This window comes from Copadichromis virginalis, linkage group LG4 (assembly GCF_057382275.1).
Source record: "Copadichromis virginalis isolate Kocher_CV1m ecotype Utaka linkage group LG4, C_Virginalis_male_GT1.1, whole genome shotgun sequence".
Classification (NCBI taxonomy): domain Eukaryota; kingdom Metazoa; phylum Chordata; class Actinopteri; order Cichliformes; family Cichlidae; genus Copadichromis; species Copadichromis virginalis.
In genome coordinates this window covers 16,995,897-17,009,042 of record NC_140621.1, presented here as the reverse complement: position 1 = coordinate 17,009,042, position 13,146 = coordinate 16,995,897, and the positions used below count along the sequence as shown (strand labels likewise).

General features: G+C 38.9%; 1 protein-coding gene across 1 annotated transcript; it reads left to right on the top strand.

Annotated features, from left to right (window-relative positions):
• Positions 1-293: 293 nt before the first annotated feature.
• On the top strand, positions 294-12,371 carry slc6a16a (solute carrier family 6 member 16a). Its single transcript, XM_085453900.1, has 11 exons — positions 294-579; positions 1,370-1,527; positions 2,164-2,290; positions 2,363-2,538; positions 5,437-5,547; positions 5,719-5,960; positions 6,113-6,293; positions 7,164-7,365; positions 7,550-7,709; positions 7,805-7,967; positions 9,704-12,371. The coding sequence occupies exons 1-11, from the start codon at positions 294-296 to the stop codon at positions 10,052-10,054; spliced, it is 2,157 nt and encodes a 718-aa protein (XP_085310026.1). The 3' UTR covers positions 10,055-12,371.
• The last annotated feature ends 775 nt before the right edge of the window (positions 12,372-13,146 follow it).

The following is a 13,146-nucleotide window of genomic DNA, read 5'->3' as shown; positions in this document are numbered from 1 at the left end:
GAATGACGAGTTAGAGTAAAGATAATGCCTTAATGTTGGATTACGTAATGCATTGTCTCACTGCTGTGTTTTCACACTGATAAGGAGTAGTGATATAACCTTTGACAACATGACAACATAACAACATAACAGCAAGTGCTTTTCCTCTTTGTTGTCCCTGATAAATTTGTGATAAAGGTTCTTCCATCATAATTTAATTCTTTCCTTACATAATTTTGTGCACAGAGTAGTCTGTTGCCACACATATTTACTCAGCATAACTACAATGACTTTGTGCAGACTTACACGTCAGGATGAAGCTTCAACTGATAATCGGTTTAGTTCATCATATTACTTCTTCTCTTTATAACAAGACAGAAAAGCCTCCGCTGGACGGCAGCGAGGGCAGAACCTGGATGGAAGAAGGCCGGTCCCAAACTCAGCTCACAGCTGTGGATGGTCCCGATGAAGCTGCGACAGACGACGGAGACCGTCCAGCATGGGATTCTAAGATTCAGTATGTGCTAGCCCAGGTGGGCTTCAGTGTGGGCTTAGGGAATGTGTGGAGATTTCCATACCTCTGCCATCAAAATGGAGGTGGTGAGTGTTAAGACAAGATTAACTTACAGGTTTAAGTTATTAACTTAGTAGCTGTTTTGGTGCCAAAGCAATGCAACATGGAGAACACAAAATTGGTCCAAAAACCTCTCATGTTCAGCTGTTTTTTGTAAAAAGATAACAATGTTAGCCTTTTCTGCAGCTATGGGGCATATATGGTATCACTCTTGGCTGGAAGCAGTGCTTAAACAATGGAAAAAACACAAACTTTGTCCAAAAACCTCTCATGTTTAACTGTTTTCCACTTTTTCTTTGGTCATTTTAGCCTTTTTGGCCAGGGTGAAGGGAGTGTCTGCCATCAAACAAGAAGACAGCCGCATGTAGCTATGATGGTGTTTGCTAGTTCACCTTACATGCATTAATGTAATAACGTGGTTAGCCTGCTCAACGTAAATTACACACGAGCACACGAGATCCTGCGAATGTCACTGTGTGAAACTGACTTTTCTTTCTAGAGAAGAGTAGAACTCTAAACCATATTTTATTTCTAGCTTTACAACACATGCATGCAGCATGTTTGGTTAGAACATGAGACTCCAAGCATCTTTTAGAGAGGTTGCTGACATATAAATTTGCTTATTTTTTCCAGCTTCAATGGCAAATTATGAGTTTGTGTTTAAAAAAAAGCCAAAAACTGTTGTTTTTTTTAATGTGCTTAGTTAGACTGTGTTTGCCTGTAACATGTGCAAATGCAAAGTTTTTTTTTCCCTCTGGAACTACAGGTGACTTTGGGTTTGCCTTTAAAATATATCTCCTCCTTTGTTCCTTCCAGGCGCCTTCATGCTGCTGTATGTTTTTCTTTTGGTGGTTGTGGGAGTTCCACTGTTTTTTATGGAGCTGGCTGCTGGTCAAAGCATTCGACAGGGCAGCATTGGTGTATGGAAGCACATCTCTCCAAAGCTGGGAGGGATCGGCTACTCCAGCTGCATGGTGAGCATTTTCTTTTTTTTTCTGTCTGAGACCTTTTTCTGTTTACGTTCATGTACCTGTGTGTTCTGATAAGGCTGCTGTTGTTTGACAGCTGACTTGCTTTTTCCAAGTCTGGGTTTCAAAAGTAGCACCGGGGTCAGTATCTTTAATCTCTTCACCTTCACTTATCTGGCCCCAATCCTGCATCACGTGTCACCGCCTTTATCACCTTTCTGTAAACACCTTAGCCAAGCTGCATGTGTGTGTATATACTTACGCACACCCATGCTGTAACATGAGAAAGGTAGTGTGCTGTGCGTCTGTGCTGGCAGTTGATTGCGTAACAAGTTGGGGAAAACACAGAGTACCCAAGAACGTTTTTGTCCGCACACACAACAGAAATCTACGACTAGATAGCCTGTGGTTTTTATAAAGCGTGTTTATTTTTCTTTAAATAGACCTAACCTCTGTTTGTCATTGTTAAGGTCAATGTCGAACCTTATGGCTACATTCCCTGGGTTAGCCTTTACTTGTAGGCTACAAGTATAAAAGAAATCACAGCATTACACTGAAGCTGCAAACAATTTGCAGCATATTTTAATAATATGATTAATAATACTGATTATTTATTGATATAAATGCTTTCTTCTTCCCCAGGTCTGTTTTTATGTGGCTTTGTACTATAACGTTATCATTGCATGGAGCCTGTTCTACATGGGTAACTCCTTTCAGTATCCTCTGCCATGGGAGAAGTGTCCAACGAATGTAACCTCCAATGACACAGGTAATCACATGACCGAGTGAAATGAAGTGATGTCTGATGAAGCCTACAGTGTTTTCTTTTCTCAATCAACAGTGAAAGAATGCGCAGGCAGCTCCCCAACGTCGTATTTCTGGTTTCGGAAAGCTCTCAACATCACAAATTCCATTGAAGAATCTGGAGAGTTTAACCCCATCATGACAGGCTGTTTATTGGCTGCTTGGGCAATTGTTGCCTTGGCAATGATAAAGGGCATCAAGTCTTCTGCAAAGGTACATGAACACCAGTCCCACCGTTAGCACACAAATATAAAGTGTTTGTGTTAATGTTAGTGTTATCTCTCAGTTAAACATAAGCTGCAGCTCGCCCCTTTTCTGCCTCAGGTTGGAGATCCGTAGCGTTACAGAAAACAAACACTGAAATATACACTACAATGGGAAAGTACAAGAGAAAAAAAGAGACCTCTACTCATGCTGGGCTCCTGTGGGAGGACAGCATGAGAACAGGAAATAAAAAAACTCCTCTGCACAAAAAAGCACATAAATGTCCACAGCACAACATTATGGAACACGTGACAAGCCACAGGGTCGGGTGGGGGGTGAGGAGTAATCCGAAGCAAACACAGCAGCCATCCTGCCCAGCGCTACCATTCCAGCGCGGGCTCAGACACGCCATGTTCCCACTTACATTAGTATTTTTCCATATATTCACTGTGCTTACTTGACAGCTTGTCTTAAATGTATTCGATGGAAATTAGTAACTGCATTTTCAATTATTCTAAACTTTTTGTGTATCTGACAGTACTATAATCTTCTACAGTGATTATAACATTTTAGTACACATTAACACTAAGAAACAGACACGCAAAATCAATGGCTGGGAAAAAGCTGCTGATGTTAGCTAGCCATCTTAAACATGGACACCTGCACTGACAACGCATCTTCCAAAATGGGCAGAAATATTTTTAGTGGGACCTTCTCACAGTGGCTCAGCAGGATGGAGCAGGATGTCTACAAATCGAAATGTTGGTAGCTCTTCCAGGCTTCATGTCAAGGTAATCTTGGCAGGATTATGAACCCAGAGTTGCTCCTGATGTATCTCTGTGAATGTTAGAAAAAGTGTTAAAGCAAAGGTAAAAGCATTGTGTGAATGAGAGTTGCAGTAGGAGGCGCTTTGTGTGATCAACTTGGGTAGAATGGCTAAGATGACAACCACAGTTTTACATTTGGCTGTATAACCTTGAGCCAAATGTTGCACTTACCCAGTAAATATGTTGACATTTGATAACTGTTGGCTGACAGCCTTTTCTCAATGTCTAGTTATGGTGGAAAATCCTATGGGCTCAAAATGTGGTCATAAATATTTTGTACTTGTAAATCAGTTTTGTACTTGTAAATCAGGATTTGTATGTGTAAAAAAGATTTGTGTGTGCGTAAAAAAGATTTGTGTGTGGACTTAGCCAAAAAAAAACCTGCAAGTTACAAGTACGAATTTTGACCCTATTTTCTTCCTTTCATCTGATTGGTCAATGTCATGTCAATCACAAATGTAACAATCCAATCAGAGAACAGATGGGTTTGGCTGTCGGAGGGGTGCTTTTTTTGAACTGCAGGCCTTTGAAGGGAATAAATGCCCTTTTACATGCCAACCCAGCGTTTTCCTTCATCACCACGAAGGAAAACAGTCTGTGGTCGTCCGAGTTTGGTGATTTTTGTGTCACAGGACTACGTGTTTAATACAGGGACTTCCACAGCCTTTTCAACAGCGCTGCGGACCGCAGGGGGGGCAGTGTTTTGGAAATGACAGTCTTCATTACAAAGCTTTCTTCATTATGAATTAGCATACATGTTTTTATTGAACATTTGAAGAACTAGCAAAAAAACCCAGAAACTCTTGTAGAGGACATAAAGTCAGAGATAAAAACGACAAGGAGCAGGTGCATCTAGTACAGGTAGAGCTGCTGCAAAAACCCACAGAGCCCAGCAGCCAGCGCAACAAATTCTGGATCCTTTGCTTTTAGTTAGCAGTTAGCATTAGCAGCACATCCTGCATCCGATGTGAAAGGACTTTTATGCTGCGCACTGTGACTCACAGCAATGGTCCTGGGTCAGCCCTGACATTGTGTTAAATTAATCCTAAAGTAATAATGATATTTCTAACCACTGACATACCACAACTTTATCCTTTCAACAGCAGCTGAAAGTAAGGGGACCTAACTGCTATCAGATATTTATATAGAGATTACCCTTCAAGGACCTGCAGTTCAAAAAAGTTCCCCTCCGACAGCCAAACCCATCTGTTTTCTGATTGGATTGTTTAATTTGTGATTGACATGACATTGACCAATCAGCTTAAAGGAAGAAAAATAGGGTCAAAATTCGTACTTGTAACTTGCAGGGTTTTTTTGGCAAAGTCCACACACAAATCTTTTTTACGCACGCACAATTTATTTATTTATTTTTACACATACAAATCTTTTTCATGCACGCACAATTTTATTTTTTTTTTTGCACATGCAAATCTTTTTTACGCACACACAACTTTTTTTTACACATACAAATCTTTTTTACAAGTACAAAACTGATTTACAAGTACAAAATATTTATGACCACATTTTGAGCCCATACAAATCACTCCAAAATGAAAGTTGAACCTGCATTGTGGACGTTTACCACAATGATGATTCAAGTTACCATGGTCTTTGTTCATAGGAAGGTACAAACCACATACATGCCGTGTGATTGTTGGGGTTATTTTTATTATTGTCATGTCCGTGCCTTGCAAAAAAAAAAAAAAACAACAACACCTTGAAGCGACTGTTACTGTGAATAAATAAAAAGACAATTTTTTGCAATACTCTAATCTGTGTTTTTCACCTTGTAAGAGAGGCTGATGCAATATTTACATGAAAACACCATAAACATTCTAACATTTACGGTTCAGTTTTTTTGGTGCTGTACCATGACCACCGTGTTTGCTGGGTATGCACTCAAATTACTAAGTTTAAAAATAAAAGTATGCAATTTGAGGAACCTGAGGGTTGGTGCTTGGCAGGTAAACTGGTAAACTTTAATTTTTAATAGTGAAGTGAGATTGAGAAAAGCAAATGATCATATTTTACAAAATGCTGCACTGTTGAAATCATTATCCATTTCTTTTTCCAATCTTAGGTGATGTACTTTTCCTCCATTTTTCCCTATGTGGTGCTTTTTATTTTCCTGATCAGAGGATTACTGTTGGACGGTGCCTTGGAAGGAATCACCTACATGTTTTATCCTAAGGTAAGCAATATTCTCTCTCTTCCTTTTTCTTGACATCTTTTCTTTATTTTCATTTAACTAACAAAAGACAAACACCTCAGTGATTACAAAAAAAAAAACCATAATAAAACATTTTAAGCTTTGACGAAAGAATGTAAACCTAAAGATGCTTTTATTTTGTCATATTTGCAGCTGGAGATCTGGGGTAACGTGCAGGTGTGGCGACAGGCTGCTACACAAGTGTTTTTCGCCCTGGGCCTGGGCTATGGTTCTGTTATCGCGTACTCCTCCTACAATCCAGTCCACAACAACTGCCACAGGGATGCTCTGATGGTCTCCTGCATCAACTTCATGACATCCGTGCTGGCCTCTCTAGTGGTTTTCATCGTGCTCGGTTTCCGTGCCAAGAACATTGCACTACGTTGTGTGGCTGAGTACGTATGTCTGTGCATGATTGAAATGGTAATTCAAATCCAACTAGCGAGCACTTTTAGATTGGCAAACTGCCGTAACAATCTTAAGGTGGACTGCTTGTTTGATTGGTTATCTTAGATTTAATTATTATTTTTGTGTTTAACCTTTTCAGAAATCTCAGTGTACTAAACTTATTGGCGTCCAGTGGATCTAACCAGCATTGGTGGCCATGGTTCAACATGACAGATGTAAGCACTGTGACTTTAGCTGAATACAGAGAGTGGTACCATCTCTACAGCTCCATGGTGGGTCCTAAAATCACTGACTGCAGTCTGGAGCAGGAGATGAATAAGGTAATCTTGAGATATTAATAACAACAGCTTTGCTTCACAACATGATTAAAAACAAGCGACTTGAGGCACAAAGTTTAAAACGTCAACATGTCAAAGGTAAAAAAAAACAACAAAAAAAACAGTAGTGTTTTTGCAGTAGTTTAAGGGATCTAAGAAACTGGAACAAGTGGCGTGTAAACGGTAACAAGATGGGAATACACATCTATAAGCATGCGTGAAAATTAGGACAACAGCTGAGATTTCTTATGTATATATGGTCTGTATTATAATACATTATAGGAAGAGGTATGTCCAATAATAAAGAGCAGTCACTGGTATTAAACTGAGTTTCTAATGTGCTGCTTCACTCATCCAGGATTACAAAGTGTTTTAAAGACAACTTTGCATAAATGAAAGAACTGCAGGTGTCCTACGAGGCACAAGATGCTGGATCGGTTACAAAAATCAAAGTTGAACATTTCAGTAACAATTATAGCGCCGAGCGCCGATGTTCCCAGGACCTACGAAGAATCTAGGAGGTGCTATAAAATATCAAGCAGGCAAGACAATGAAAATGTATTGGAAATTGTATCTTGCTGGTTTTCTAGGAAAAATGAAAGCAAGCTGTGATACTAAAGAAGGAGATACTAAAGAAACAGGACAAGATGTACAAAGAGTCATGTTATCTCACGGTGTTTGTTTTATTTAAAAAGAAAAGACCTATTCTCTGTGTTAAAGAGCATGTTATGCAAAAGGTGCACAGGTAATTTACTGGAATAGATTAGCTCTGGAAACAGCATCACAGTTAACACACATTTGTTGTCTGTTAGACTGAGTGGATCTGCTTTTTCCCACGTATTTCCACTATCTTACTATCTTGTGTGCGTTCAGGGTGTCGAAGGGACAGGCCTGGCATTCATAGCATTCACTGAGGTGATGGCCTTCTTCCCAGCCAGTCCCTTCTGGTCCGCCCTGTTTTTCCTCATGCTGCTCAACCTGGGCCTCAGCACCATGTTTGGAACAATGCAGGGAATCCTCACACCTCTCATGGACAATTTCAGCCTCTTGGGGCATCACCGAACCCTACTCACGGGTACTGAACATCAGTTGACATGTGTTCAAACTCTGCTGCTGTATTTTATTGTTATTTTTTTCTTAAATAAAACTACATAAAAACCAAAAAAGTGCAAGATTCTCGTACTGCAGTGGTGTACTATGGGAGATAAATGTAGTCTTGTTGTCTTTGAAGTGGTCTTTAAATGTTTTCTGTCTTTTAGTGTCCAGCTGTGCTTTGGGGTTCATTATTGGATTACTGTTCACTCAGCGCTCTGGCAACTATTTTGTGACCATGTTTGATGACTACTCTGCAACCCTGCCTTTGGTCATTGTGGTCATTTTTGAAACCATTAGTGTGGCGTGGGTTTATGGAACAGATCGGTAAGCAACGTTATCTCTGACTTTCACAGGTTTTTTTGTCTTTATATGTTTGTTTGAAAAGATGCATTTTAAGAAAAGCATTTTGATTATTGCAGCTTTCTGGATGATATTGAAATAATGCTCAAATGGCGCCCTCCGGTGGTGTACAAGTACCTTTGGAAATATGTGTGTTTGCTGGCGATGGTCAGTCTTCTGGCAGCCAGTTTGCTCCGCATGGTCTTCAAAGGGCCCACGTACACCGCCTGGAATCAAAGCACGGTGAGATGTTCGACTTCAACTTTCCATCAAATCACATGATTTTAAACTTCAAATAGCCAGTTACCATTTTAAAATATCAGGTGGTGTTTGCATAGCTCTTTTCTACTATGAGCACTCACTGTGATTTTTAACACAAGCCTTATTCACCCAAACACTCACACTCTTTCTGATGAATACATCAGGAGAAAGTCAGAATTCATTGTATTTGTCCTGAAGACTGGACAATCTGGGATCAAACATCCCACTCCACTTCAGTAGACAACCTCCTGACCCACAGTACACACTATATGCATGTGTGTAACACATATATGCATGCTGGAAGATGTTGTGGTTTTAGCACAGTGTCCAAAACAGTGGAAAAGAAACTTTTTTTGTATCAACTCTGATGATCTCACAGACCTTCAGTGCAACCACCATCTCAATGTTCTGGATTCTCATTTCCTTTATTGTGATGCTCAACAAATGGAAAGTGCTTAATTTATACTGATATTAGGAGATTCACTTGGCCAGACAATAACATTGACCTTAGGAATCCTGAACTAGAGTGTTTATATTTATTCTACATATGGCATTTTTGTGCAGTTTATTCAGGTTACGCAGGGAAGACCAAATACACTGATGATGTGGACGTCTGAAAAACTCTTCTTTTTTTTTTTTTCTTCTTTTTTTTAAATGACATCAGAAACAGCAGTATGCGACATTACGTGATGGCAGAGCTTCAGTTCATCCTTTGTCTTTTTTTTTTTTTTTTTTTTTTTTTTTTTAATAAATAGGACAGGGGGAATGAATGAGAGAAAGAGGGGGAGAGAAAGAAAGAAAACCAAAGGGGAGAAGAGACGGTGAGAAGGGGGGGGAAGAGAGAGAGAAAAAAAAAAAAAAGAACTCCTGGGTCACCTGTATGGAGAAAAAAAAACAAACAAACAAAAAAAACAAACAGAGGAGACAGCAAACAACAAAGAGCAACATAATAATAGAGAAAACAAAGCACCATCACAATAAACTAGCTAGCCATAGATATCAATATTTACTAAATAATAAACGATATTGTGCAGCACGCAAGATAGACAGCGCACAGTGTGCTTTGAGCGCATGCATGTCTTAAAGCCAAGAAAGCTTTAGTCCGCGTCTGTGAATACCCATGTGTGCATACCTGTGTGGATCAGCATGCTTGCATTCCAAAGGTTTCTCCATGTAATGATCTGCTAGGGAGTGTGGGGGGGCCACAGCCCCGTCCTCCAGGGTGAAAAACTCTTCTGACATTATAGCGTTAAACCTCATCATCACCTGTCCTTCTGCATCATATTGACTCCCTGTATGTTTAGGATTGTTGTCCTGCTGACTGGTGACATATTTTCCAGTGAGCGTTCATTCTGAAGCTTGTAACAAAATCATCAGTAAACGAGAGCGTGTGGTTTCATTGGCACAGCTGTGCAGTGGTTATACTCACACCAAGATGCGATCCAAATACTTATGTCTGGATTCATCTGCTGTGACATAGCACAACAATATCTCTGTATTTATTCTTCATAAGAATAGTGAAGTTAGCCATTTTTTGTAGCGTCAACCTGCTTATCTGTTAACTGCATTTTTATGCTTTTGGTAACGAGTTGCTTAACCATCTCTTATCTTTTTAATTTTATAGCTCCTTTTAATCCCACAAGTAAACATTTATCTACAGCCAAAGGTAATTCTGCCGGTGTTTGTCACTCTTAAGCTCTGCGTCTCTGCCTCTTCAGGCTTCTGAGATGACTCTTGAGTACCCTGGCTGGGCCCTGGCTATGATCATCATGCTTATAGTGTTTGCCAGCTTGCCTGTACCTGTCAGCTACATCTATTCCTTAGTGAAGAACCGCTGGGTCCGTAGCACTCCCTCCCAGGTTGAAGTCGGCCAGGAAATGCGTCGCGAGTTGTACACCAAGTGCAGCTCTACCGAGCAGCCAGATTCCCATTTCCAACCTGTCCACTTCAGGGAAGACGAGGTTCATCCCAGGCCTGCCTTCCTGTCGGTGGGCAACGAACATTACCGGCTCCTTTCCCAGGAGGAGGACGAGGAGGAGGAGGAGGAGGAACAAGACACGGGGGTGTGAGCATGGTGGTCAGAAGGAAGTTGTTTGAGAAAGGACAAAATTCAAATAGAAAGAAAAGTACAAAGACAAAAAACTAAAGCAAGCAGAGCCATGAACAGCGTTATCCTTGGATTTTATGTCTTTATATTCAGTAAACCTTTGAGAAGTTGTTTTAACTATGTATTTATATTGTATCATCCTCCTAGTGCCTCCCTATACTTGTTTTCTGAACCAGCTTTGCTGTTCAGAAGATAGAAACAGTTGTACATAAACAATAAAACAAACAGTTGTGTTTTTGAAAGGATTTAAAGTAGGAAACGTATGCAACATGCTGGTGACAGTCACTACTTTCATGTCTGGTGAATGCAGCAGCTCATAAAAATGCTTATGGGATCTTTTTTTAGCTGAAGGACTAATATGTATTTGCATGAAAACATTCTGCCTTTACAAATGCAAATCACTATCATATTTTCTGGGACTGTCACGTTATTAAAACTTATTGGAAGGGAATACATGCAGCAACACAAGAGACATTTGGAAGATATTTACCTTTGGAAAGTAAAACTCTATTTTTTGGACTTATGGCAGAAGGATGGACAAAGAACGATAAATACTTGTTTAATATTTTACTGGCAGCAGGCAAAAAAGCCATCACAAAAAAATGGCTTTCTTCAGAGAGCCCAACTATGAACATGTGGATGAACATCACAATGGACATTTACAGAATGGAGAAAATGACAGCAGATGTGAACTACAAGAGGGACCTGTTTGTATCACGATGGAAGAAATGGATGAACTACATTAAAAAACGCAGGCCAGTTTTTGCTTTAGATTTTGACTTTGTTAACTACTAGAAGACTAGAGGAAATATTAGTTACATTAATGGAAACAAAAACACACTCCCTACATTTATTTAATTATTTTTCTTTCCTTTTTCTTTTTCCTTATGTATTTTTTATTTATTTATTGTTTCCTGTTTTGCTTCTATTTCTTTTCTTTTTTTTCTTCTTCTTTCATTCTTATTGTATGGATATTTTAGTTGTTTAAATATAGAAAGAAAAAAAAATATATATATATATATATGTACTGACAAATTGCTGAAGTTGATGGTATTGTATAGTGATTCCAAAATGTCAATTTAAAAAAAAAAAAAGAAAAAAAAGAAAAAAAAAGGAAACGTACAACCTTCACTGCAAACTAGCTTTATCAATGAAAGGTTTCATTCTGAGACAGCTTTCTGCCTTGAACTGAAAACTATAAGAACTTTTGTTTTAGTTATCTGTGTTCCAAACTGGAAATTAAAACTAGTTGTGAAAAAAAATGTTTTAGTCAGCGAAAAATAAAAACTTCAGATAATAAAGAAAAAAAAAAATTCAAAAGATTTTGTGAACTTTTTTTTTTAATCCTATCTCCCACCCCTCACCCACAACCGGTCATGGCAGATGGCTGGATGTGGGTGTTTGTATCTCCTGAATGACATAGTTGGTGTATGCTCATGTGTATGTGTTTTTATGTGTCTGTATGTCTAAGTGTGCTAGTCAGTGAGTCAGTTTGTGCGTCCATAAGTTATTAAAGAAGAATGTGCTGGCTGCAATGAAGAGAAGCGAGCTTATCGCCATTCTATAGCTTACCCTGTGCACTGCAAAATTTTGTGCTACTGAACAGACCGGATCAGCAGCTCAGAATTTTAGTGGTCCATGTACATGTTTTTTGGCCTGCAAAAACAAAGCTTTTATTTTCATATTTGTAAATATTTATAGAATATCATGAATAGAAATATTGTATATATTTCACTTTAAATCTGTCAAAATAATGCCAACGTTCTCTTTTCTTCACATTGGAATCTGTTGATCAGGTGGTTTGATGAAGGACTCCCACCAGCTTTTTCCCAATTAAAGGTTTTACTGGTGATCACAGTAACGGGTGGTGCTGTTTTGAAGGCTAGGAAAACATTTTCCTTCACTCCACCTGAGCTCACCGTCTGGTTAACAGCTCAGTCTCTTTGCTGTGTTTGTAGACCCTGGCTCAACATTAAACTATGAGATCATCATAGTGTAAAAAAAAAAAAAAAAAAAGCATTCTGCCTTGAGTAACTGTGTGTGTGTGTGTGTGTGTGTGTGTGTGTGTGTGTGTGTGTGTGTGTGTGTGTTTGAATATTTCTGTAATGATTTAGGCTGGTTTTGAAATGTGACAGGGTTTTTTTTTTACTTTTTTTTGGTTTTGGTTATTTTTGTATTTCTATCATTTTACCTCATAAGAGCACAGCAATGTTTTTACGTGTTCACAAAAAATGTGCAGTGTAGCAGTATTTTTACTGTATTTTAATAAACCTCTAGGTGGCAGCAGCCTGATTCTCTGCTCTATTATGATCCACAAACATTCATTTGTTTTTTGGTCAAGAAAATAATACCTAAACATGGGTGGGTTGTAAATGGACTGGGTCTTATATAGCACTTTTTTACTCTGAGTAATCAAAGCACTTTACACAACTTGCCTCATTCATACAAGCACTTTTGTTTAGGTTTTTAATAGGGCCAATACACAAATATTTTGCACGCCTTCTTAGTAACATTTTTTTGCCCTTTAACCTTGAAATGTTAAATATTATATTAAAATTTACAAATCTATCTATACTTCATATATGAACATACATGCAACACAAAAGCACTTAATTGTGGATCGATCAGTGTTATAAACTGACTTCATGGTGAACACAACAATATCGGAGCATAAAGATAAATTAAAAACAGAGAAAGATTAGAAGACGTATTTCATATGTTAACATGCTAGGTGGCATTTCTCCTGGACATGGATTCAGCCTTGTCTTAATCAAGGGGTCTTGAGCTTGAGGCTCCATCTCCACTGTCTCCCTGTGGTGGTGACAAACACCCCAGATGAACATGAATTCAGATTTTCATAGATTTTGGGACAAGGAACTTAATCCACGTGTGAGAAACCTGCTGAAAGAGTACTACAATATCAGCCCTGCTACTTTTTTTTACACCACACGCACAAAACAGAGAAGACATCATATTCCACCATCTTATTTATTCGTGTTTTCCTGCACTATCGCTAAGGGCAACAGTGAGTATATCTCCTGTTTGGAATAAGCA